Here is a 26,537-nt window from a genome sequence, read left to right as displayed (position 1 = left end):
CTGTGGGGAGGGCGAGCCCAGGACACCCATGCTGGCATCCTCGGGGCCCCGGAACGCTCCTCACTGGCCATGCTTGTGAGGTCAGCACCCCCGACTCCCACTCAACTGCCCGGCCGACAACCCAGAGCACCCACGACCCACCATTACTGAGGGAAGCACCCAGGCAGGGCCTGCCCCAGCGGCCTTGACACCCTCAGAGCCCACAGGACAGAAAGGGCAGAGGGTGCGGGTGGGGTGGGACGCACAAGGGGGCCTCTGGCACGTTCTGGTTCCACCTGCTGGGCAGGGCTTTGCTGCAAGACAGGTGCTCATTGTCATTCAGGCTGGAGTGCGGTGGCGTGATCTGAGCTCACTGCAGCCGCAGCCTCGACCTCCAAACAAGAGATCCTCCCACCTAAGCCTCCCCAGTAGCTGGGGCCACAGGCATGAACCCCAGTGAGGCCCCTGGCTGCTGTTTATTTTTTTGAGACGGAGTCTCACTCTGTTGCCAGGCTGGAGTGCAGTGGTGTGATCTCGGCTCACTGTAACCTCTGCCTCCCAGGTTCAAGCAATTCTCCTGCCTCAGCCTGCCAAGTAGCTAGGACTACAGGCGCCCACCACCACACTCGCTAATTTTTTTAGTAGAAATGAGGTTTTATCATGTTGGCCAGGCTGGTCTCGAACTTCTGACCTCAGGTTATCCACCTGCCTTGGCCTCCCAAAGTGCTGGGATTGCAGGCGTGAGCCCCCGCGCCCAGCCTCTGGCTGCTGTTTAAACAGCACCCTAGGCCCGCCAGTGAGGTGGGAATCCACCCTAGGGCCAGGCCATGTCCCTGGGGATGGCAGGATCACTCTCCCATTTCCAAGCTTGGACAACCCACGCAGTGGGATGTGCTTGGGCGTTCAGAAAAGACAAGCCAGAGGTCTGGGAGGCGTTTAATTCCACCTCGAACAACTTGGCAAGGTCAGCAGAGAAGCAAATGGATAAAAGTACTTCACAACAGCAGAAGAGTTCCAGCAGGGACGCGTGATTCCCACAAAACAGTGGCGATGTGTCCTACCCTCAGGAACCCACAATGGAGGGCGGCTCGGGGGGACTTTCCATGAGGCAGTACGAGGCCCGTACATGCAACGCTGCTGAGCCCCGCCTCAGGCGGTGACACTGGCCGCCCCAAGTCCCCGAAAGAGCGACCAGCAGGGGGCCAAGGCCGACGCCCCTGACCCCCGCCTCCTCCAGACAAGACAGACCCCGGCGTGCGGGCATGGGAGGCAGAGCTGCAGGCCAGGGCCGGTTTTCCTGCTCTCGGAACTGAGCAGAATCAAGTGAAACAAAGGCCAGTGAACACCGAGTTCCAGAGCAGCCGCCGCCTCTGGCACCTCCCGAGTCCCAAGGGCCCGATACGAGAGTCCCTGCGGCCTCGTCCCGCTCAGCGCCCCGCATCTGAGACAATCGTGTTCCGATCTCCTCTCCGGTGGCTGTGGGCAGCTGGGGAGGACCTGGGGGAGGAGGGTCACAGCCCCTCAAAGCAAGGCCTCCAGCCAGGGCCAGATGCAGCCCAGCCAGTGGGGAGAAAGCAGCCCCCAGGCCACCGGGCCCTGGAACCCTGGAAATTTCACCAGCACTGCTGTCTAGGCGCAGCCTGGAGCATCCGCTGAGAATGAACAATTCATCGTCTGTGGCTTTGCTTAACAGCACATCTGACCCTGCTGGAACCTGGCTGAGCCCCACGGAGTCACAGTCTTCAGCAACCTGCAGCCCCGGCACCGTGTTGCGGACCAGAGCCGACCTGACAGCCACACCCCGGAAGTCGTTTCTCCAGACGGGAGCGCGGTTGGGCTTCCATACAAAGGCTGCGCTTCTGCGATGGCGGGCACAGGACAACGCATTTTCTCACTCCACCCCCGGGCTCCCACAGCGACCCTGACTGCTGCGGCCACCCTGGGACCCCAGCATAGCCATCCGGGCCGATGACTGAGACCGCGGTGACTGGCCATGCAGTGACGACACAGTGCAGAGACATCCCGTCAGGACAGGCCAGGCGAGCGGGGGAGGTGCAGGCGGGCTGACCCATGGCAGCCAGGGCGTGTGGCTGCGCGCTGCGGTCCACTCGCACAGTGCGGAGCACAGAGGCCCCTGGAAAGGTGCGTGTCCCGCTCCTCTCCCTGCGGCCACGGCAAACACGACACAGAGCAGCGGCTCGTCTCTGCTCCCGCCTCTAACGAAGGCTGTTTCCTCACAGCTGCAGAGCAGAGTGGGAGAGCAAATTCTGGAACCGTCACGGGCGGAAACCACACAAGGGGGAAACAGACAAAACAGCAAATCCGGAAGAACCATTCCCGCTTCCGAAGCTCCATAATCACGGCAGACGCTTCTTAAAACCTCCCGTTTAATATCAGATGCCACACATAGGAGATAAATGTGCACGTCGGGAGAAACCACAGCACAGCCAGGAGTACTGGCGCACAGTGAATACGCTTCCGTCCTTTCAAAAGCCTTTCCCGAACGGTATCTTGTAAAAAATGCCAAAAATAAAATGAAAAAAACTGCCAGGAAAAGAGAACTGGCTTTCAATGTTAACGAAATGCATTCTCCAGAAGTATGGAAATCAGGACTGCCACGCAGGAGAACGCACAGACAGGTCTAAACGCAAACGTGCCCCCCTGAGCCCCCCATCTTCAGACATGCTCATGCACACTGGAGGCGCTTCCACCGCCAGGCCCCGCTGACAGCACAGCCGGCTGCTCCATCACTGACGGCGCCGGTTCCGCTCTTCAAGGAGCTGGTTGTCAAATATTTCCTTTTCCCTTCAGAAAACAAGACAGTCTTCATTTTAGTAATTAATCATTGTGTTAAAGTATATGAGAGAGAGGACTGGGTGTGGTCGCTCATGCCTGTAGTCCCAGCACTTTGGGAGGCCGAGGCAGGCGGATCACAAGGTCAGGAGATCAGGACCATCCTGGCTAACACCGTGAAACTCCGTCTCTACAAAAAAATACCAAAAAAAACAAAAAAAAAAAACAGCCGGGCGTGGTGGCGCATGTCTGTAATCCCAGCTACTTAGGAGGCTGAGGCAGGAGGATCGCTTGAACCGGGGAGGTGGTGGTTGCAGTGAGCCGAAATCACGCCATTGTACTCCAGCCTGGGTGACAACTAAATTCTGTCTCAGAAAAAAAAAAAAAAGAGTGTGACAGAGTCCAGGCACGTTGGCTCACGCCTGTTAATCCCAGCACTTTGGGAGGCCAAGGTGGATGGATTACGAGGTCAGGAGTTCAAGACCAGCCTGGCCAAGATGGTGAAATGCTGTCGCTACTAAAAATAACAAAAATTAGCCAGGCGCGGTGGTGGGCACCTGTAATCCTAGCCACTCAGGAGGCTGAGTCAGGAGAATCGCTTGAACCCAGGCACGGTGGGGGGGTTGCAGAGGTTGCAGTGGGCCAAGATTGCGCCACTGCACTCCAGCCTGGGTGACAGAGCGAGACTCTGTCTCAAAAAAAAAAAAAAAAAAGAAATATATATGTATGTGTGTGTGTCTCTATATATGTATATGTATATACAAGAGAGGGCAGTTGTTTGATGGGGACAGAGCTGCAGTTTGGAAAGATGAAGAAGTTCTGAGATGAGCAGTGGTGCCAGCTGCATAGCACTGTGAATGTGCTCACTGCCATCGAACCATACACTTTTAACAAGGTTAGGATGGTAACTTTTACACGATGTATAATTTTTTTTTTGAAACGGAGTCTCGCTCTGTCACCAGGCTGGAATGCAGTAGCACAATCTCAGCTCACTGCAACCTCCACCTCCCGGGTTCAAGCCATTCCCCTGCCTCAGCCTACCGAGTAGCTGGGACTGACTATAGGCGCATGCCACCATGCTTGGCTTTTTTTTTTTTCTCAGTAGAGACGGGGTTTCACCATGTTGGCCAGGATGGTCTCGAACTCCTGACCTCGTGATCCACCCGCCTCGGCCTCCCAAAGTGCTGGGATTATGGGCGTGAGAAACCACACCCGGCCTTAACAATGTTTTAAAATAATATTTATTTTTAGAGACAGGGTGTTGCTCTGTCACCCAGACTAGGGTGCAGTGGCATAATGACGGCTCACTGCAGCCTCAAACTCCTGGGCTCAAGGGATCCTCCCACCTTAGCCTCTCAAAGTGCTGGGATTACAGGCATGAGCCACTGTGACTGTCTAAAAATAATTTTTTACGAGAAAGTATGAGATGCCAAATTGTCCTAAGTGACCTCTCTGTAAAGGAAAATTATAACAATTGCTTAGCTAGCAACCCCTCTCAGGAATACGGCTGCCCCGGATCAAAAGAGATCAACAACGGCTGCTGGCTCTGATGTGCGCCCCAGCAGACCCGGAAATAGGTGAGAGCACACCAGCCGCAGCACCAGAGAAAGGCAGGCCTGAGAAGCACAGCCTTGGGAAGAGTGCAGAGCGGCTCATGGTGCAACTCTAAAAGGACAAGAGGGACTGGGAAACGCCGTGCAGGGGGCGGGGACTGGGTCCCAGGACACCCAGTGTGTGACCCAAGGCTCCACTGAGGCCAAAGGTCAAATGCGATGCTACTCACTGGCCTTATTTTGACCATGTCCCCGGCATGATAAAATCATGGCCTGTGTATTCAACCCAATTAACTTCTCCATCACAGCACCAACACCGTTCTCACAGTTCACTGGAGGTTTTGATGGTAACTGGAAGCCGTGATGAACTCCTAACGGGTTTTGATGTCGGCAACCCAGACTCAAAAAAAAAAAAATCAGGAGGATGGAAGATTTCCACAGATGGGAGTGGAGCGGTGAAGAGGCTTCAGAGACGGAGGGAGAGGACAAACCAGCAGGCTGGGTCCAGGTGTCCTGGCTCCGACCTTACCCCCCCGGACCTCACTTATTCTTACGGCAACCATGACGGGAGGACCATGAAGATCCAGCAGGAAAACACCCAGTTTCTGTATCCAAAGGCCTTTCCTGTTTTGGTAAGCCAGCTGGGCCAACACTCCCTAAACAAGGCCAAATTCCACCTTTGGGCCGCTCTGTGGGGGTGGCCTGCCAATGCCACCGAGGCCCCACACCTCCTCCCTGGCCTCTCCAGCAGCCCCTCCTGCCCTGCCCAGGGAGGACATGGGGCTGGTGGGGGGTTCAGTGTCTTCACCAGGAGTCTGCTGTGACCGTGGGCCTGGGAGACGTCGGTGGCTAGGCAAGCCACCCTGGCTGGAGACCCTGTCCTTGACTCTAGTTGAGTCTTCAGCCTGTCACTGCCCCGTGGGCCCCGCCTGGCTCCCAGCGAGGCCTGGCCGCGTGCCCAGAGACAGGATTAGGTGCTCTGGGGGCCAAACATCCAAGGGCGGCTAAGCACACGGATGTGAGAGAAACATCTTGATCACAGCATTCTTCTGGCTGCTGGAAAGCACCGGGCCCTGCTGCTGCTTAATCTTGCTGTATTTCTCACACAGCCATGGGGCTGTGGAAAGAGGAGAAAAGTTCAAAAAGCAAAGATCAGCCCCTGCGAAAAGAGATTAAGAACAGACACAGCCCAGGCACGTGCCCGTGGCCCTGCGCTGCCCACAGCGACCAGCTGGGAGACCCGGGCCCAGCCTTCCTGGGGGGCAGGAGTGACCCACAGGGTGAGTTCAGCATATGGGATCAGCTCACCACCCAGGACCTGGGCCACCTCACGAGGGAGAGGGGCTGCAGCAGCCTGGAGTCAAACTGCCCGTGGATGTGGAAACAGAAACTGCAAGGCAGAGATGCAAGTGGCTGGAGATAGCGCCGGGAGCGGCCTACCGGTAGCTCAGCGAAGGCCCCTTGATGTACTTCTCCTCGGCCGTCTTGTAGTCCACCTCGTCCACTGCAGAGATCGCACAGATGATGGCCTGTGAGAGGGCACGGGGCTCAGCAGCAGCAGGCACTGCCCAACTGACCCCACGTGGCCCGCGGTTAAGAAGGCCGCAGGGAGCCCGGGTCACCAGGTTCCGGCCTCTAGACATGGTCTACCTCATGGTTCAGAAGGTGCAAACCTAGTCCATGAATCCCTGCTTGTAATGATGTTTCTTCATTAAATCAGTATTATCTTTTGGACTATAGACAATAGCTCAGATCACTAAAAGCAGAGAATAAAAGGCAAGACCCAAACCCACAAGTGCATTTCTGAAAAACTTTTAAGTTTTTTTTTTGGTGGTGGTTTTTTTTTGGGACAGAGTCTCACTCTGTCGCCCAGGCTGGAGTGCAATGGCACAATCTCAGCTCACTGCAACCTCTGCCTCCCAGGTTCAAGTGATTCTCCTGCCTCAGCCTCCCGAGTAGCTGGGATTACAGGCACGCGCCACCACGCCCAGCTGATTTTTGTATTTTTAGTAGAAACGGGGTTTCACCATGTTGGCCAGGCTGGTCTCAAGCTCCTGGCCTTATGATTCACCTGCCTCGGCCTCCCAAAGTGCTGGAATTAACAGACGCGAGCCACCACGCCCGCCCTTAAGTTTATCGTAAAGAAAAAAAGAGTATCCTGAATACATAATACGTACCTGACATTAAGAAATCATCCCTATTTTTTACTATTGTGATTATGGTAAACACATTTTTCACACAGTCCATTTGGTTCAGAGCAGAGTCTCTCCCACTCGGCCTTGTGGACGTCGGGGCCAGACTGTTCTCTGAGGTGGGGCCGTCCTAGGCACTGCAAGGCGCTGAGCAGCGTCCCTGCCCCAACCCACTCCATGCCAGAAGCACCCTTAGCTGTGACAAGCACAAATGTCCCCAGACACTGCCAGTGTCCCCCAGGGGGCAGAATCACCCTCCTTTTAGAGACACACACTAAAGTATTTATGAGCTTAAAAAAAAAAATGTGTCCAGGAGCGGTGGCTCATGCCTGTAATCCCAGCACTTTGGGAGGCCGAGGCGGGCGGATCACGAGGTCAGAAGATCCAGACCTTCCTGGCTAACACGGTGAAACCCCGTCTCTACTAAAAATACAAAAAATTAGCCAGGCGGCGTGGCAGGCGCCTGTAGTCCCAGCTACTCGGGAGGCTGCAAGAGAATGGCGTGAACCTGGGAGGCAGAGCTTGCAATGAGCTGAGATTGCACCACTGCACTCCAACCTGGGTGACAGAGCAAGACTCCAACTCAAAAAAAAAAAAAAAAAAGCTTGAGGGTTTTTATGCTCCAAAAAATAATTCTGGGCACATTAGAGTTCATTATGCTATTTTCTTTTTGGGTCTATTTGAAAATTCCCATAGTTATAAAGTTAAATAGTTTTGAGTATGTTTTTTTCCCACAGATGTACACATATGCCCAGCAATGTCCTCTCTGAAATTTCAGATACAAACTTCAAAATCATCTGTATTTGCTCCTCACCAAGCCCCGAATCCACAGCTGAAGTTCGAAATCATAGTCTAATTTGTGTGTTTAACTTACCACGGGTTTATCAGAGTATGAGGTGCATTATCCACTTGCAAGTTTTCAACTTACAATGGGTTTATCTGGGCACTAAATGCGATTCTGACTTGGGAATTTCCAACTCGCAGTGGGTTTCCCAGGACCGACCCACCAAGGCTGGGGACCATCTGTGCGCCCGCGGTGGGGAGGGAGTTCGCACGCCCTGGTGCTGACAGCTTCTAAGCAGCTCCATCTCTGCACAGGGGTCAAGTAAGCGGCTCTATCTCCGCACGGGGTCAAGAGCACGCACTCACATTTCCCAGCACTGACGGGACATAAACACAGGAAGCCTCCGCGCTCCGTCGGCCACCGAATGGCCAGGGAGCCAGGGGCGGGCACCGTGGCCGCCTCCTTGTGCAGACTTTTGCAAAATCCCAGCGCAGGCCCCTCCCTGCCCACGTGACACACCAGTCCGCGGCTCACCTCAGGCAGAAGCACGTCCAGAATGAACCGGATCCGGTCACCGTTGGTGCGCTGGAGCACCTTGGCACCCACCTCCTGGTAGACGCCCTGCAGGTACTTCACCACCAAGTCCAGCTGCCCCTCATCCTCCAGGTAGGTCTCCACGCAGGTGACGTACTGGCTGGAGCTCAGGAAGGTCTGCAGCCAGCGAGATGGCTTCCTGCTCTTTAGGATGGCCCGCAGGTGGCTCTCTGCGCCCTTGGCCTTCACGATGTACTCCACCAGCTTCTGGTTGGCCCGGTCCCGGGCGGCCCGCGAGCGGTCGGGGAGCACTTTCCGGCAGGGCTGCCTCTGCCCCAGGGGGCACCCCACCACGGGCTCCTCGGGGCTCCCCTTGCTCAGTTGAGGAAACTTGGTCCCCAGGACGTCCTGCTGGATGGATTTTCGGACAGGATAGCCTGCAAAGGAAGCACCTGTCGTGGGACCGGTGCGTGGGCTGCCTTCCTCGGGCGGCTGTGGGTCAGGGACAATGGGAGGCTGAGACATGGCAGGGGTTGGGGCAGACCCTAGCGCTCAAGCTCCGTGTTAGCACAGGAGTGGAGCATTCACGCTCCTAAAGATACTTCCTCTGCTGGGACCCCCGGCCTTTCTCCCCTCACTGGGCCCTGCAGCCAGGTTTAACCCTTAGAGCAGAGCAAAGCGCCTGCCCGTGCAGCACTGCCCAAGCAGAATCAATTCAGCCACGTCCACTCCTCCACCAACTAGGAGGCATGGAAAACTCCGCTACTGTCGATAAAGGAAAATGCTGGATCGACAGTGAAGTGGTGGCCAAACATCCCAGTGTTCATGACACGTTCCCTTTTTTTTTGAGACCAGGTCTTGCTCTGTCACCCAGGCTGGAGTGCAGCGGTGCAATCACACAGGTCACCACAGCCTTGAACTCTCGGGCTCAAGCCATTCTCCCACCTCTGCCTCCCAAGTAGCTGGGGCTGCAGGCGTGCAAGCCACACGCCCAGCTCATTTTTTTCTATTTTTTTGTAGAGATGGGGTCTTGCTCTGTTGACCAGGCTAGTCTTGAACTCCTGGCCTCAAGCAATCCTCTTGCTTCAACCTCCCAAAGTGCTGGGATTACAGGTGTGAGCCTCCACACCTGGCCTACATTCTTAACAATATCTGATGTGTGCAGCCACCAGCCACAGCAGGGACAGGCTGGATGTGGCCCATGGGATGAGGGCCCCAAGGCAGGCTGGGGAAGCTGCGCCAGTGGACACCAGCAGCCCCAGGTCCCAGGGAGCCTCAGGGGTCACATCAAAACCTCATAGGGGTTGAACAATGCTGTGTGGCTGTGGACAGTGCCTTGACCCCAACGTCCCCTTCCACAGCTTCAGACATACTTGACCCCAATGTCCCCTTCCACAGCTTCAGACATACAAGATTGTTTTTTCCAAAGGGCTAAAAGGCAGACCACATTTTCCAAGATGTGCCTGTAGACTTACTTATATCAGCCGCGTAATATTCCAGGAAAGAGCCAGCAAAAGACCCACAGCCTGCAGGGGATGGAGGGGAGAGAGCACTCTGTAGACCTAAGAGGAGCCCCAGGAAGTGTGTTCCAGGGGCCGGCCCGGCGTCTCTGTTTAGGAAATAATCAGACCACGCCAGAACCCCAGCCCACCCACAGGGAATGCCCCAGGCCCACGGAAATATGCCCCGCCTCCAGGCAGCTCTGGCCCAGCCCCTCCGAGGGGTCTTCAGAGGCTGGATGCCTGCTGCCCGGCTCCACCCCTCCCCAGCACCCCACGTACCTAACCGGACCCTGTAGTCGGTGATGAGGGAGACGCACCAGCCGATGGCCTGGTCGAAGTCCTCCCTGGCTTGATTCTACAATGAGACCCGGGCAGCAGGTGTCAGTGGGAGGCAGTGCCAAGCACCCTGGGTTCAGAAGCCACAGAGCCCAGGGACCAGCCAGGTATCCAGGCTGCTCACGCTCCAGCCCGCATCTCCGATCCTCCTTGACAAAGGGGCTGGCAGAAGCCTCGCACAGGGATCCTCTGGTAAATGGGAAACGCACCAGGCACAGGTCTGGGCCCTGAGCTGCTCAAATGGTGGGCACGGGGGACCTGATGGCTTCGGCTGATCTGAACGCATCAACGGTGCAAACACCTCCCATGTGGCCACTGTGCCACATGACAGGACATGAAGTCCTGGAAATAAACTGCTCTAACAGCCGTTTTTGTTGGGAGCTGTTACCTGCAGCCAGGCTAGGCCAGCACCTGGGCTGGCAGCAGGGTGGGTCCTCAGAAAAGGACACAGCAGTCCCAAAGATGCCACAAAGCCACGACCATCACACAATGACCCAGGGAAGACTCTGAAGCCGAGGGCCACTAGGGGCATGGGGGCGCCCCATCAGCACATCCCAGGGCCGGGTGGACACTGCTCTCTGCCCACCCAGCAGCCCCCACACTTTCCTAAAGCACGGCTTCCCCACTATCATCCCTCAGAAGCCACGGTGACTACCACTGAATCAAGTGGGCTTTGGGACCACCACACACCTGACTCACAAGCAAATGTGAGCGCACTCTTAGGAAGAAGCAGGCACCCTGTGCTCTCAGAACCCAGGGTTTTTGATATAAACAGCAGCCCTTCTGCGTTTAAGGCACAGAGCTTCCTGCTTTTCTCCTCACCCCACACCGTCATCCATTTTTAGAAAGTAACTCGGTTCCAGCTGGGCGCGGTGACTCACACCTGTAATCCCAGCACTTTGGGAGGCTGAGGCAGGTGGATCATGAGGTCAGGAGTTTGAGACCAACCTGGCCAATATGATGAAACCCTGTCTCTACTAAAAATAAAAATAGCCGGGTGTGCTGGTGCGTGCCTGTAGTCCCAGCTACTTGGAAGGCTGAGGCAGCAGAATCGCTTGAACCCAGGAGGTGGAGGTTGCAGTGAGCCGAGATCGCACTGCTGCACTCCAGCCTGGGCAACAGAGTGAGACTCTGTCTCAAAAAAAAAGAAAAGAAAGTAACTCAGATCCCTGAGAGTGGAAAAGACACCACCACGTTTTCTTTTTTTCCAGAGGAGTAAAAATAACTGCACTGAGTTGATGTGTTGGTGCTGGAAGTCGCTACAACAAAATGAGTATTTCCAGAGGGGAAATAGACATTTCTGAGTTAGACAAATCCCTTGCAGTTCATCGACAGCACATGATGAAAGCTGGCTGCAGATCCAGGGAGCAGGAATCCACTCTGCAGCAAGACGTCTGGCACGTGGTATCGGCCAGGCTCACTGCGGCACTTGAGGGCCCACAGGGCTCCCGACGCTGAGCTAGGGACGCCCCCGGCCGCAAGGGGCTGGCTACCGAGGCCCCCATGCCATGGGGTGGACTGAGACAGTCGGCCGGGGAAGGTGGTGGCCTTGTGCAGGGGCTCTCGGCTGCAGCCTTGCCTGGTGGCCCTGGGTAAACTGTCCTCGACGGAGCCCCAGCTTCCTTACCTTTAAAGCGGAGAAATGGGGCCGCAACTTCCCAGGACAGTTGTGAGAATTCAGCGCAGTGACTGAGCCCACGATCTAACTCTAACGGCCAGAGCGCAGCCTGGCTCTGTTACTTCCCACAAGCATTCACACGCATACACCACAGCCATGGATTTCAAGAGCTACACACAGAGGACACATTTACTAATCACAAAGTAAACCATTTAAAGCAAGCACAAAACATCATCCACCTACCAGAAGTGTCTGTTTCTCTTTACAATCAAAGTGCTTTAAACTTTTAAGAGACACTGTGAAACTTGAAGCAGAGAGAGGGAAAAGTTAACATGAATGAACTTCCTCTAATAAGCTAAAAACCTTTCCCTGCCTCTGATTAAGATCAGTGGAGGCCGCTGGAGGCCCCACCAGCCCCAGCTTATTTATGGAAGGTGACCGTTTCCCCAGCTGCCAAGAAGCCCCCAACGCACCACGGTGGGTCCAGTGACTTCAGCAACACTGACTGGGCCCCGCCAGGACAGGCCGACCTTGGGGCCTGGGTCTCCACTCCATACCTCCCAACCCTCGGGGGCAGCACAGAAGTAACAGATGACACCGGTTCTGCGTGTTCGACTTGGGGATATGCAGTGCGATGGTTTTAAAGGCTGCTTTCAGCCGGCTGATCCATCCATGTGTGCTTTCATCCCATGACTAAGGAACGACCAGGTAACCCAGGGGCAAACTCAGGTGGACGCACGGATGCTGTCTGTACACCTGTGTGGACCACATTTTGCTAGTTTGTGGGAAACGGGGCCCCAGTGAATGTCTGGTTAGGCTGCCTTTCAAAGCCAGCAAATCAAGTTGTGAAAACTGGGGTGTTTGACCAGACCCTTCACACACAGCCTTTGTTTGGCTCACCCTTCCCAGTAAGTGAGAGGTCACAAGAAGGGCACACCTCCAATGAGACCCCACTAGCCCTGCCCAGGCCTGGACTCTTGCCGGGGTATCCCCTCTGCCCCTCCATCCCCAGGCCCACTCTGACTCTGACAGCGGCCAGCCTGCCCCCCGGGCCCATTCACAGAAACCAAGAACAGCGGGTTACCCTTTCTTTTTCGGGTTCATGTTTCCTTCGATGTACAGCACACTTGCTTTCTTATCTCTCTGCCTGATGCTTTTGACCTGTTCACAAATCCAAGAAAATAAAACGTCAAAACAAAAGAGACCGTGGATTTTAAATATTTTTTTGTGACATCACATGAACATCTAACAGGCGTTGACCCCAGCTCTGGAGGTGACCCCAGCAAAGTCTCCCGCAAGGAGGTGCTGAGAAACGGCCCCATGCTCTGCCACACGCATCACTTGAACGCTTTCCCATCTAAGCGGAATCAGCCAGTTTTGTTTGGGTTTTTGAATAAAAAGAACCACAGCTACCGCTGCCAGCTGCCTCTTTAAATAAGCGTCCTGAGATTCTCCAGCGGCTCAGCAGGGCAGGTTTGTCCTCCTCAAGCTCTGGGTGAGTGGAGGAAGTGCAGAAAGGCTCGGGAACAAGCCCAGGCCACACGGGGAGGGGCAGGGACTGCAGGGCACTGCCACCTCCCCACAGCCTCCCCAGTCCTGGCCTGCCAGGACCACCGTGAGAAGGCAGTGAGGAGCGCCGGCGACCAGCGCCTCCGATGGCCCTTCTGCCCTGCACTCTCAGGGAGGCTGCCTGCTCTTATGCCCCAGGAACCTGTCACTTCAGTGACCTGTTAACCCAGCAGGGACCCCAGAAACTGATGAAAACAAGGGAAAGACTACCAAGGTGCAGGAGGGGAAGCTACTGCCAAGGGAGGGCGGAGGGTGCAGAAGCCTGGCCTCCATCACCGCCGGCCAGTAGGCGAAACAAGGAGCCCAGCTAGGCCACAAACGTGTTGAACCTCCCCAGCAAACACCACACAGATTCAATCCCAGGTTTCCTGGAACCATAATCAGTCACATGCAAGGAGCCTGGGTGACTCGGGTGAAGTCGGTCATTAGAGCAACAAAGGTGTCTCTGGATTACTGCAGGGCCAATGCCTTTTGGCATTTGTCTCTTAGGAGGATAAAGGGAAAAAAGGGGTAAAATATGAAGGAGAGGTGAAGGCCAGGACAGCACCTGTGCCCAGGACAACAATCAAACTAATGAACTGCAACTTCCAGGCCTGCAGAGACGGAAGCACAGAATCTGCCCCGGCTTGAACTCATCACCCACACCGGGAACTTGGACAGGATTTCAAATTCCTGTTTGTACACATGCAACCAACCCCACCACAAAATCCAAATTAATGAGCTCTAATGGGGGAAAACGGGGTGAAATGCACAATATTTAAAATGAGCGAATCACAATTTTTTTTTCCTTTTTCTTTCCCCCGGAGACGGAGTCTCGCTCTGTCGCCCAGGCTGGAGTGCAATGGCACAATCTTGGCTCACTGCAACCTCCACCTCTCGGGTTCAAGTGATTCTCCTGCCTCAGCCTCCCGAGTAGCTGGGATTACAGGTGCACGCCACCACACCCGGCTAATTTTTTGTATTTTTAGTAGAGACAGGGTTTCACCATGTTGGCCAGGCTGGTCTCGAACTCCTGACCTCAGGTGATCCACCCACCTCGGCCTCCCAAAGTGCTGGGATTACAGGCGTGAACCACTGCACCTGGCCGCAAATATTTTTTTCGAGCAGGTCTTTCTAAGCCTGCTTGGTGAAAATGTGGCCTATAAACTTAACAGCATTGTGCCTTAATTTAGGTACAGGCATCTCCTGAAGTCTTTTGTAAAAACCCACCAACTTTTCCCAGGAAAAACAAAACAATGAAAACATTTATCCTGATCAAATTATCAAGAACTAAGGATGGGTGGAATAAAAATTTATGAAATTTAAGTAACTGCATCTTAGAAGACGGAGGAAGCTGTTCTTACCACTGCTGGCCAGAAGGGGTATTTTTTATATTTAAGCCAGACTAGCATTCCTACTTCAAACGAACGTGGTTCTAGAATTAAAGAAAAAAGAAAAACAAAAAAAAGAATAGACAAGTCAAATCCATATCAAGCACCGGGTGTAACAGCCTGAGAAAACAGTTAGCGCGATATTGTTGAAACCTGACTTTCTGTCATTCGCTTAAGAGATCAGGAGAATCTGAAAGGCAGATTCACATACCGCACACTACTTGAGTCTAACCACCAATGATGAGACAGTGAAACCAGCAGCTGAGTGGGGTGCTGCACTGGGTTCCCAGCTGCGACAAACACACCCTCGGGATGGGAGGGGTGCCATGAGGGGCGGCTGGGGCTCTGTCCTATGTGTGCGCAACTTTCATAACTCTAAAATAACCCCGCAGGAAGATACTTTTAAAGAGTGTGTGGCACAAAACAGAGGTGAGATAACAGCACGCGGAGAAGACCCAAACACAAGGACTAAGATTCTAAAGAGATTCTGGGAAACTACAGTCAAAAATGGGAAAATTATTTAAATCATAACTAGAAACTATTTATGAATGAAATACTTTCAATGCCAAAAAACGAGTGAATTATTTAAAATTTTAAAACTAAAGTATTAGAAAAACTACTGAAAACAGTGTGTCCTTAGACACACAAAGCCTGTGTCTGACCGCACTGTGGAAGGAAGGAAGTGCCGTGGTCCATGAACACAGATCAAAACCTAAAGGCCTATAAAGTAACCAACGCGACCAGAGGAAAAGGGAGGCCCACTGGGGTGAGTGTCTGCTGTGAACATGGCACAGCGTCGTTTCCCCGGTGAGGGGCATTTAGTCTTTAAGAGAAACTTCCAGGCCCACGTGGACAAACAACCAATTCAGAGGCCGGTCAGGGAACCCTCAGAAAGATGCCCAGCCTGACAGGTAGGAAACAAAACCAAACGGGAGCAAAACCCAGCTCCCACTGCAGGCAGGAGAAGCCAGGCAGCACCAGGCTCTGTATGTCCCAGTGACCCGACAACAGTGGGGCAGCGTGGTCGGAAAGGGCCGTTCCTGAAGGCACTGTGCTCTTTGTGTGTGCCAACGGATCCTGCAGAAATAATTTCCTGGAAGTCTCCAACGGGTGCCCAACAGCACCTGCAGTCCTGGGACCATCCAGACGGGTGCCCAATGGGTGGGGCAGGGTTTGGTGAGTGGTGACTGCTCACCCCAAAGGAAAAGGATCAGAAGAGCATGTGGAAAACTGTTAAAAAGTCTGACCATTAGCATTAGGCAAAAAAAGGGAAAATGTGAGACTGTAATGAAGCCCTTTCAATGATGGAAAAGGACTCAAACAGTGTGGACAAAAAAAGAACGACATAACAAGGCCACAGGCACGCGAGTGTGCGTGGAATGGCGCTCCCGAGGCTGCACATGCACCAGCTTCCTGGCTGGGGGCATCCTGCGTCTTATGGATGCTGCCAGTGGGGAAGCCCGGGTGAGAAGCCCCCTCACCTCCCTGTACTATTTTTGCAACATCCTGTGAATCTATAATTATTTTGAAACTAGAAGGTTAAAGAAAAGAAAAACAAGACTCAGTTAAGAGGAATGGTTCATGGGCGAGTCTAAAGCGGGGCTGGTTCTCGTGACTTGGTTTGCGAAGCTGACTTTCTGTTCATGGCTGGCTCAGATCTTTGGGTCTCTCATTTCTAGTCCCTTCCACGTAGATGCTCAGGGGCACCTAAAGGCAGGTTTTGCTCTGGTGCAAGCAGCTACTTACAGGAGGGGCGCGGGAGCAGTTCTCCCTTGGGCTGAAGACCCTGCCTCCCTGGACAGCCCTCCAAACGCCATCACCAAGTGACAGGAGTAATGCTCTAACAGGGAGGGCTGGGCCGTCTCTTCCCAGGAGTCCCTCTTCCCTTTGTGTAGGTTATTCTTAAGATAGAGGACTGAAAACATGGCACTTCTGAAGGTCCCTTCCAGGTCTCGGTTCAGTGGGAGAGAAATGAACTCGCAGGAGACCTTTCGTGGAGAATGTGGGGCCCGGTCTCAGAGCCCCACCGCCACTGCCTTTGAGTGCACCGTTAGGACTGCAGGCGCACCCCCTGGTCATTTCTTACCATGGTATAAAAGGACTCTTGGTGGCTCCTCATCTACCTCGTCTTCCTCCAGGATAGAACGCATGGAATTAGACCCCATGGACTCTTCGGAAGACTGGCAGTCTGCCAATAACGTGATATTAGACTTTCATTGTCATTGTATTGTCTTGATGACTCATCCCAAGAAAACATTTCACAACACATGACCATCGATGCATAAAGAAAAGGTTCCATGCTATACACAACTCCACATTGCCAAATTCAAACAGAGTGCGCTTCTAATCAACTACATTTTAAAGAAAAATGCAAGAGGGAGGGAGGGAAGGAGGGAGGGAGAGAGGCCTGTGGTGAAGGGAAGGTGGGCCATAAGCAGCAGCCACCTCGGTCACAGAAGCTTCGCGCACTCTGGGTGGGAATCCCTTTTGTCCCAGCCTGGCTGCCCCTTCACATCTGAAGCAATCAGTGAATATGCAGGGAGGGGGCCAGGACAGGAGCTATGGAACAGGACAGGGGTGCGGATACGCAGGGAGGGGGCCAGGACAGGAGCTATGGAACAGGACAGGGGCGCGGATACGCAGGGAGGGGGCCGGGACAGGAGCTGACTATGGAACAGGACAGGGGCGCGGATACGCAGGGAGGGGGCCGGGACAGGAGCTATGGAACAGGACAGGGGCGCGGATACGCAGGGAGGGGGCCAGGACAGGAGCTGACTATGGAACAGTACAGGGGCGCGGATACGCAGGGAGGGGGCCGGGACAGGAGCTATGGAACAGGACAGGGGCGCGGATACGCAGGGAGGGGGCCGGGACAGGAACTGACTATGGAACAGGACAGGGGCGCGGATACGCAGGGAGGGGGCCGGGACAGGAGCTATGGAACAGGACAGGGGCGCGGATACGCAGGGAGGGGGCCGGGACAGGAGCTGACTATGGAACAGGACAGGGGCGCGGATACGCAGGGAGGGGGCCGGGACAGGAGCTGACTATGGAACAGGACAGGGGCGCGGATACGCAGGGAGGGGGCCGGGACAGGAGCTGACTATGGAACAGGACAGGGGCGCGGATACGCAGGGAGGGGGCCGGGACAGGAGCTGACTATGGAACAGGACAGGGGCGCGGATACGCAGGGAGGGGGCCGGGACAGGAGCTGACTATGGAACAGGACAGGGGCGCGGATACGCAGGGAGGGGGCCGGGACAGGAGCTGACTATGGAACAGGACAGGGGCGCGGATACGCAGGGAGGGGGCCGGGACAGGAGCTGACTATGGAACAGGACAGGGGCGCGGATACGCAGGGAGGGGGCCGGGACAGGAGCTGACTATGGAACAGGACAGGGGCGCGGATACGCAGGGAGGGGGCCGGGACAGGAGCTGACTATGGAACAGGACAGGGGCGCGGATATGCAGGGAGGGGGCCGGGACAGGAGCTGACTATGGAACAGGACAGGGACGCGGATACGCAGGGAGGGGGCCGGGACAGGAGCTGACTATGGAACAGGACAGGGGTGTGGATACGCAGGGAGGGGGCCGGGACAGGAGCTGACTATGGAACAGGGTAGGGGTGCGGTCACTTTGTCTTCAGAGCGTGGCAACCTCAGTTCCCTGGCGCTTCCAACATGCTAAGATGATGACCTCAGGAAAGAAGTTCAGAGTACAGACTGAAATATCTACGCAGTAAGTTTGTAGCGAGTAGATTTCCAGACATTTGATCATGTGGTAATTAAGATTTCTGAACTACTGTTGTGGGGTGGGGGGAGGGGGGAGGGATAGCATTGGGAGATATACCTAATGCTAGATGACGAGTTAATGGGTGCAGCGCACCAGCATGGCACATGTATACATATGTAACTAACCTGCACATTGCGCACATGCACCCTAAAACCTAAAGTATAATAATAATAAATAAATAATAAAAAATAAAAACAAATAAAGGATGCTACAATGTTAAAAGGAAAAAAGTCACAGTGCTTGCCTGCAACCACACAAAAATACATCTGCACAGGAATTCTTAAAAAGTCAGTCTTTTGAGTGAGTGAATCACTTTTGAGATTCCTGCCCAATTTAATAGGAATGCGTTATTGCTTCCGTAAAAGAGTTAATCCTCGGGGTGCAGCCGCAGCTGTGGCCTCAGCACAGCCACAATGCTCCCAGCCCTGCCGCAGACAATCGTGGCCTGCCGCCCCTCTACGGGCTCCCCACTCACTCAACTCCCTTCCCTTCTAAACAAAAATAAGACGACAAATATTTAGAAGTTGACGCAATTATAGCCCAGTGGGGAGACAAACAAAAAGGAATGAGGAAGTCTCTGCTCTAAGTCTATTTTGGCAATGATCTCATTAAAATCTGGTCAAAAACACCCACGTGCCTGGCTCCCAGTCTGGCTGCAGAGGGGCAGGACTCCACCCTCTGCGCTCTCCTCCTCCACGAGAAACTTTTACCTTTCTCCAGCTTCCGGGAGTCCGGGCAAGGAGGACATCTGGTTGCATCCACAGAGGCGTGGGAGGGAGGCGGGCCGAGCCTGGCGGTGCTGCGCAGGGTCATCGACTCTCTGGGCCCCGGCCCCGGCCCGGGGGATGGTGCGGCCCCTGCTGCCCTGGGCTCCAGCTGCACGGCAGGCGGCCTCTGGCTGCCATCCAGGCGCAGCCTCTTTTTCACAGGGCACTCTCCGGGCTCTGAGCAAGCCGAGGGCTCAGGGGCTGGGGGCACAGTGAGGCTGCCCAACGGCAGACCGGGGTCGTGTCCCTCAGCGTTGGCACAGGGATCGTCCTCCCTGACCCCAGAGGGCAAGGACCGGGCTGCCCAGCTGCCTCCTTTGCTCCCCATGTCTCTCTCCGTGTCGTCCTCTGAAAGGGAAGATCCACTCGGGCACAAGCTAGGCTTCTGCGCTGAGTTTCTTCCCCTCTTACTTGTAAGAGTCCAATTTTTGTGGTGGATTCTGGACCCGCTCTCATCCTGGGCACCACCTCCAGCTGGGAGGACCAACGGGCCTCTTGGGTTTTCACTTTTCCTGAGCCCCTTCTTGTGGTCCACTTTGCACTCGGGGTCCTTTTCACAAGTGAACGAACTTGACAGGCTTTGTTGCACGCATGGCCTCCTCCTGTGAGGTCTGGAACTGCCCAACACGTCTCCGCGGTGAAGAGATGAGGAGTTCGAATCACAGGGCGAGGAGACATGCTCTGTGGGCTTCCCTCGCAGAGACCGGTCGGCTCTACCTGTCCCTGCAGAGCTTTCTTGACTCCAAATGGACCCCTCGCTCAGAACATCCAGAGCCACGCGAAGTGACCGTCTGTAGGCCAGTTCTTCCAGGGGTGCCGCAGGAACCTCATTCTGTGAGGCTGCAAGGACCGAACAGACACAATGCCGGTTACGTTCACTACGCAGGCACTGCGGTCACGGCATCGCTTTAGAAGCCCGCTTGTCTCATTCTGACGGCTAGTTTCATACCTAAATCACTGAAGGGGAGGACTAACATTTCTCACCTACATTTTCCCAAAAAGGGGACGAGGCTACAGAACAACAGCTATTCATTCCGGGATTCGAAGCTTCATTTTTTTAAAAACCAAATTTACTGACCTTAACCTGATTGGCTAAAAAGATAAATTCCTCCAAGTTACAAAACAATACCATGAGCAAAATGTATTCAAATGTTTTGCAAATCCTCTCTCAGCCTTACAATTTCAAATTCAATCAGGGTCAATAAACCAATGCCAACTAAATAAAGAACTCTGCTGGCAACGTATTCTTGGTTGGTGCGGGGGTTGGTGGTAGCAAGGAATAGGAGATTTAAAAGGCTCATTGTGGGCTGGTAAATTTTCAATACTTCTTTGCAAGGGCATTTCAAAGCCAGCAAAGAGCATCATGGGCCTCTGGTTTCCAGCCCAACCTCCCTGCTGCAGCACTTTTATTTATTCATTCCAACATATAGATACGGCACTATTTATTTGAACAAGATGATGGATGTAATATCACAACTCAGCAGGCATAATGCCTCAATCAGAACAGTATTCTCCCCGTTGAATATTAAAGGCACCCACAAACAACCAGCCCCCCAACACAATCTGCGCCAACAAGGACGACGCCGTCCAGGATGATGGTCAGCCCTGCCTAAGTTATGCAGAGATGGATCCTGCTTTAAACAAGAGCTGTTTTTCAGAAGACACAGGAAAATAGACCTGATTTTATAAACATCATTGGAAGAAGTCCGGTCCATCTTTTCACAAGAGAAACAATTATTTGCAAATGGGATAAACAGTTCCACTTTGAGGAGAAGGAAGGCTGGCAGTTTTGGGTTTGCACAACTGTGGCTAGGGGGCAGGCAGTCGCCAGTGCTCCTCACTTGTCATGTGTGTGCATGACCAGTCCCCGGTTGGGCTCAGGCAAAGCTTTTCTCACCCACAGTGTGCAAAGGAGGTGGGTGCTGAACTGAAGGCCTGGGAGAAAACGCACCCGGATGGATGGGAAGCCGAGAGCTCCACTTCCGATCTGCCTCGTGCCCCCCATGCCAGTGCCTCAAACAATGGGTGCCACCAACCCTGGTGCCAGGCCACCCGTTCTCTCCCTTGGGCTCCGCTCTGGAATTTTAAACACACAACCAACTGCTTCTCAAACCTTGGGCTGAGACCAGACTGGCCAGGCAGCGACAGTGCCACGGAAGTCTTACTATAGGAAGAGGAAAGGAAAAAGGAGAACCTCCCCCCTCATGGCAGCAAACTCCTTCCTCGTCTTGTGTACTGGAGGCCAGTACTGTGTACAGGAGGCCTCATCTTGTGTACTGGAGGCCACGGAGGTACGAGACGGCCTTGATGCTCACCACTGACCATTCTGGGCGTCAAGAATAGGAGTGGTTCTAGGGGCAAATTCGGGAAAGGTTTAAGAAAGCAGATCCATTTTTCCTTCTCCTTCAGCTCAGGGGATTCGCGTTCCCTTGTATGAAGAAAAACATAGTGAACAGGGTGAATTTTTACACAGAAAGCTGAGCCTTCACATTCTCCCAAATGACCTCTTATTTTATGAAAACCTAGTGGCCACTTAAAAATACGCTCTTACCTAACGAGGAAGCAATGGCTTCAATTTGAGACTTCTCTAGGATCTCAACTTCAGTGCTTTTCACCTTAATTCTGCAGAGACAAAATCGACGTTACACACCACCAGCCAAGGCCGCCAAGATGTTTTCAAACATGTTTTCCTTTAGATAACAAAAGAATTAATTTCATTTTCCTCCTCAACCTTCTACTTAAACCAAAAGTCACAGCCAACTAGGAATTCATCTGCCTGAGGTTACAGGCAGCAAGAACCCTGGTGAATGGTTTTTTTTTTTTTTTTTTTCCTTTTAAGACAGAAAAGGTTGGCTGGATTTAAAAGTAAAAATGAATTCAAATTGTGACTTTTATGAAGCAAATCCCACTTTCAACTGCACAAATAACTCCTTTGTTAGATTTTCAGAGTAGATGGTAATGTCACTAAAAGCTGTTTACAGCCCAGCAGGTGTGTTTTGGTTTAAAAGGATGTGCTTTCCTTTTAAACTCGAGTATTCAATTACCTTCCCAGCCGCAGGGAAAGTGTGAGCTAGGGACCAAGCGAGCTTCCGAGGCAGCTCTGAAGATGCAGGCAGGAAGGAGTGGGGCAGGGGGAGCTCCACAAGGAAGAGCAACTGGGGAGCCAATGACTTGGACTACGCGGGATCAGTCTCCTTGCTCTCTTCAGAACTGGGAATTCTCACGACAGACGCACCCTCGCCACAATCACACAGGACTGACTGGGGCATCGGAATCGCCGTCATTCTAGATGATCTACACCTTCCCAGTGCCAGACGCGCCGTCGCCACAATCACACAGGACTGACTGGGGTGTCGGAATCACTGTCATTCTAGACGATCTACACCTTCCCAGTGCCAGACACTCACGCAGCAGAACAATGTGCCGCCTGGTCATCAGTTATTTGCCTTTTGAACGTTAAACACTAGTTTAGAGTGACAGGCTCAAAAACCAAATATTTCAAAATTGATGGGCCTGTCACAGACGTCTGTTTCTGAAAAAAGACACACAGATCTCTGGGAAGGAAATATCCCTATTTTTCTGGCATGGCACTGATTAAGAAATAGTCAAAAAAAAAAAAAAAAAAAGGAAATATCCCTATTTTAACCACAAATAGGGTCTACCCTGAGTATAATTTACATGTATTCAATGTTTGTACCAATCTCTCCATAGATCTCACAGAATGCCTCGTTTGGATCTTCAGCTTCCAAACTGACATAAAATCAAACTAGTTGCTTTCTCATGAGGTTATTATGAGCATTAATGAATTACATAAATGGTGAATAAGCCCATTTAGAGTGGGCTTCAACTGTTTTGGGGGAGTAGGGGATTGAAGTATCAGAAATCTACACAGGAAAAAACGGTATTAAAACAACACACTTAACTTTTCCTCTAGGGAGACGATTTGAACATCTAGAAAATATTCCTTTTTTCTCTTATTTTTTGTTGAAGTCGCAGTTCGGGCCAAAACCTACATTTAAAACAAAAGAAGATCCTTGTTATTAAAACAGCTGACATAGTGAGAAACAGTGGCAAAATTTAGCACAAATGCAGCAGGTAATCCTGAAGGCCTATAACCATGGGATTTCAGATATTTGGTCCAATCCCCATTGTTTCACAGATGGGGAAACTGAGGCATGAGAGGCCAGTGGCAGACAAAGACAAGGACCCGGGCTTTTGCATTGCAGCTGAGCACTGTCTACTGAATTGCTGGAAAGCATCTCCTGAACACGACCATAATTTACTATCACAGGGCTGCTTGCCAGATCTTTCCTTGAGTTACAGCCTTACATGCCTTTTTATAGCTGATTCTTTTTTTTTCTTTTTTTTTTTTTTTTTTTTTTTAAGTGTTGTTAAAAAAGACATTTCTGGAAGTGTAACCTTGGAAGCACTAGACCAAAACCCCATTAAATGGGGAACGAGAATCAGTGCCAACCGTTCTGGCTCAATTATTTCACTGAAGCAAATCCTAGGTATCTCCTGATAAAGATTTTACTTGTCTCCCGAAAGTCATTTCTAATTCCTGAAATTACAGAATAATGGCTGTCACCTTTGCAGGCCATAATCGCTTTTCCCATCGGCAGAGGACATACTTGGCATCCGCCATCATTTACACTCATGTGGCAAGTGGCAATGATTTGGCAGAAAGTACTCCCAGGTCTGACGCCGATGTGCCCTGCAACAAAATTTGCACGGTGGTTTATACAACTGTTTGCTTGCGATGCTAACGCAGACACAGCCCTCAGGGGCAAAGGTTAGCTCGACTTAGCCTCAAGTAGATGGTTCAATTCCACAGTCTTGCATTGAGATGCTCAATGCCAAAAAGCAGACTGACAAACAGAAACGACGGGGCTCGGTATCCAGGGAGGCGCCTGCATTTTTTCATAAATAAAATACAGCGCAGTCCCTCCCAAAGGCTCTGTCCAGATTATTTTTAAAAGGTTCCTGAATAAATCATCTCTGTGCGGAAGACCCGCCTCCGACCTCGGCAGGAGAGGCATTTTACACAATCAAAGCTCACAACCCTCCCCAATTTGGGGAGTTAACAGTTGACCACAGCACAAAAAAAAAAAAAAATAAGAGCGGAAAAACGACTGCTCTTTTGGCTGCCATGTCCCTGAAAGAACGGGGACAGCTGCAGACCGTTCATAGCCATCAATGGGAAGGACTGGCTTGGCTGTTGACAGAAATGAAAAGGAGGTTTGGAGGTGGGGGTGGAATTTAGCAACAACGGAGGGGGGCGTCCCCGCAGCAGGGAAGAGGGGGTTCCCGGCAGAGTTGGGGGTGGCGTTTCAGCAACAGAGGGGATCACAGCAGCAGCAGAAGTAGGGGTCCAGACAACAGGGACAAGATTTCATGGCGGAGGGAGGGTTGTGGCTTGCAGGAACGGGGGATTTAGGCAACAGAGAAGGGGGTCACAGCAGAAGCGGGGGGGCTCAGGGAGCAAGGATGAGGGCTCACGGAGGAGGTGGAGCGGAGGGTCCAGGTGGCAGGGATGGGGGATTTCACGGTTGGGGAGGGAATCCAGGGAAGCAGATGGGGGTCCAGGCAAGAGATGGGGTTCACGGCAGACGTGAGGGGGATCCAGGGAAGGAGATGGGAGTCCAGGCAGCAAGGATGGGGGAGCGGGTCCACCCAAGAGATGGGGTCCGGGCAGTTGCGGAGGGGCCCACGGCGGCAGGGACGGGAAAAGGAGTCCAGGCAAAGTGAGGGGCCCACAGAGGCCGGGACGGGAAAGCGGGTCCGGGCAGAGTGGTGGGTCCACGGCGCCAGGGGCGGGAAAGGGGGTCCAGGCAGAGTGGAAGACCCATGGCGCCAGGGGCGGGAAAGGGGGTCCCGGCAGAGGGGGGGCCCACGGCGGTGGGGACCGGGCGCTCCCGGAGGACTCTCTAGGCCGGGGCCCGCCCTCCCCCCAGGCCCGGCCTCCTCGCCTCAGCCCCGCCCGGCGGAACCGAGAGGACGCATCCCGCGGGCTCACCGGGCCCCCAGCTTTCCCCAACGCGGCGCCCCAAGCCCGGGCAAGGAGGCCGCGGCGGCCCCAACAGCGGAGGACCCGCCCGCCAACCGCTGCCGTCCGCGCCGCCCGCGCTCACCGCCTCCGCCGCCGCCGCCGCTCCCCGCGGGGCCGGGGGCGGGGCTTGTCTCGCGGCGGCGCCAAGCTCCGCCCCCGTCCGCCCGCTGCCCAATGGGACGCGCGCGCTCCCAAGGAGCGCCGGCCTCGCCCTCTCCGGCGTCCACGGCCGCGCGCCGGCCCCGCCCCTTCCGCCGCGCGTCTACCTCTTTTTCCCGAGAGTCCTGCTTGAGGAGAGGGGTTGGCGGGGCGTGTGTGGCCGCTCCCGGGCGCCGCCCTCCCGCGCTCCCGGCCCTTTGTCCTCCAGTCAGACCCCGGACGCCGCCCTCGCGGGTCTCGGTGGGAAAACAGGCTCCCCCGCCCGCGGCGACCCCTGAGAGAACCTTCCAGAACTTTCGAGAATCTTCCAGGTCCTGTGGCACCTCCCAGCCCGCGAGCTGCGCGCTACGGACCAAATTCTGGCTGATCCCAACCGATCCCAAAGCCGGGCATCCCCGCAAAGGCGTCATAAGCTTCTGAACTAGAGCAGGCCCCACCTCGGGAGGGTCCCAAGACCCCAGGGGGCGCCGGAAACAGCCGCGAGTGGCGGGAGCCCGGGAGCAATCACTCCATCAGTGTCAGGCCTTTCCTTGAGCGGTTTTTGATTTTTTTTCAGACGGAGTCTCGCTCTGTCACCCGGGGTGGAGTGCAATGGCGCGAGCTCAGCTCACTGCAGCCTCCTCCTGCTGGGATTACAGGTGCGCGCCACCCCAACCGGCTAATTTTTGTATTTTTAGTAGAGAATACTAAATGTTGATCAGGCTGGTCTTAAACTCCTGACCTCAGGTGATCCGCCTGCCTCGGCCTCCCAGTGCTGGGATTACAGGCCTGAGCCACCTCGCCGGCCCCCCCCACAGGTTTTTAAAAGCAAAGGAGGCCGAATTGGCGGATCCTTTAAGCCCAAGGATTCCAGACCAGCCTGGGCAACACAGCGAGACCCCATCTCTTTAAAAAAGATACAGGCTCACTCCTGTAATCCCAGCAGGAGACCGAGGCGGGCAGATCACATGAGGTCAGGAGATCGAGACCAGCATTGCCAACATGGTGAAACCCCGTCTCTATTACAAATAGAAAAATTAGCCGGGAGTGGTGGCGATGCCTGTAATCCCAGCTATTCAGGAGGCTGAGGCAGGAGAATCGCTTGAACCCGGGAGGCGGAAGTTGCAGTAAGAGGAGATCGCGCCACTGCCCTCCAGCCTGGGCAACAGAGTGGGACCTCGTCTCATAAAAGGAAAAAATTAAAAGACTTATAGCAGCATTCGTCACGCAGTGGCCCCGACTTTTCAAGGGGAAGGGGCGACAGCAAAGCCGGCTCTAACTTCTTTTTCCTTCTCACACTTGGGGGAATAGAAGGTTTGTGTCTTCGGTCGATCCCAGCAACCTCAGCGACTGATTTTTTTCCTTTATTAAGTTGAGAATTTTCACCTTTCACTTGTTTTTTATTTTTATTTACATTTTTGAGTCGAAGTTTGGCTCTGTGGCCCAGGCTGGAGTGCAGCGGCGCAGTCATAGCTCACTGCAGCCTCAACCTCCCAGGCTCAAATGATCCTTCCACCTTAGCCTCCAGAGTAGCTGGGACCACGGTGCGCACCACCATGCC

At 53.8% G+C, this 26,537-nt stretch overlaps 1 protein-coding gene and 1 pseudogene across 6 annotated transcripts; both read right to left on the bottom strand.

Annotated features, from left to right (window-relative positions):
* Positions 1–899: 899 nt before the first annotated feature.
* LOC100938451 (uncharacterized) lies at positions 900–2,334 on the bottom strand (annotated as a pseudogene).
* Positions 900–24,977, bottom strand: PWWP3A (PWWP domain containing 3A, DNA repair factor). 6 transcript variants are annotated; one of them, XM_024237860.3, is made up of 14 exons: positions 24,921–24,977; positions 23,378–23,503; positions 22,713–22,798; positions 21,341–21,411; positions 18,733–19,629; positions 16,317–16,418; positions 14,204–14,274; positions 12,376–12,452; positions 11,535–11,595; positions 9,617–9,692; positions 9,311–9,361; positions 7,836–8,272; positions 5,766–5,854; positions 900–2,784 (listed from the first exon to the last, which is right to left on the bottom strand). In XM_024237860.3, exons 2-14 carry the CDS (start codon positions 23,435–23,437, stop codon positions 2,727–2,729), a joined length of 2,136 nt encoding a protein of 711 aa, XP_024093628.3. In that variant the 5' UTR covers positions 23,438–23,503; positions 24,921–24,977; the 3' UTR covers positions 900–2,726. The 6 variants fall into 6 exon arrangements, 5 of the variants coding, with proteins under 5 accessions (XP_024093628.3, XP_024093629.3, XP_054394527.2 ...); XM_024237861.3 differs by having other exon boundaries at positions 24,806–24,967; XM_054538551.2 differs by having other exon boundaries at positions 2,647–2,784; positions 5,766–5,829; positions 24,806–24,944.
* Positions 24,978–26,537: the final 1,560 nt, after the last annotated feature.

The sequence above is a fragment of the Pongo abelii genome, chromosome 20, assembly GCF_028885655.2.
Source record: "Pongo abelii isolate AG06213 chromosome 20, NHGRI_mPonAbe1-v2.0_pri, whole genome shotgun sequence".
NCBI classification, from domain to species: Eukaryota; Metazoa; Chordata; class Mammalia; order Primates; family Hominidae; genus Pongo; species Pongo abelii.
This window is presented reverse-complemented; position numbering and strand designations above follow the sequence as displayed.

What these genes read in the sequence shown, in the direction of transcription:
- PWWP3A (XM_024237860.3), bottom strand. Translation starts at nt 23,437, where the DNA reads ATGATGGCGGATGCCAAGTATGTCCTCTGCCGATGGGAAAAGCGATTA. An exon ending in ATCGTCTCCCTAGAGGAAAA is followed by an intron (nt 21,412 to 22,712) that starts GTTAAGTGTGTT and finishes TTGTCTCTGCAG; the next exon opens with AATTAAGGTGAAAAGCACTG. An exon ending in CGACTACAGGGTCCGGTTAG is followed by an intron (nt 9,362 to 9,616) that starts GTACGTGGGGTG and finishes CATCCCCTGCAG; the next exon opens with GCTGTGGGTCTTTTGCTGGC.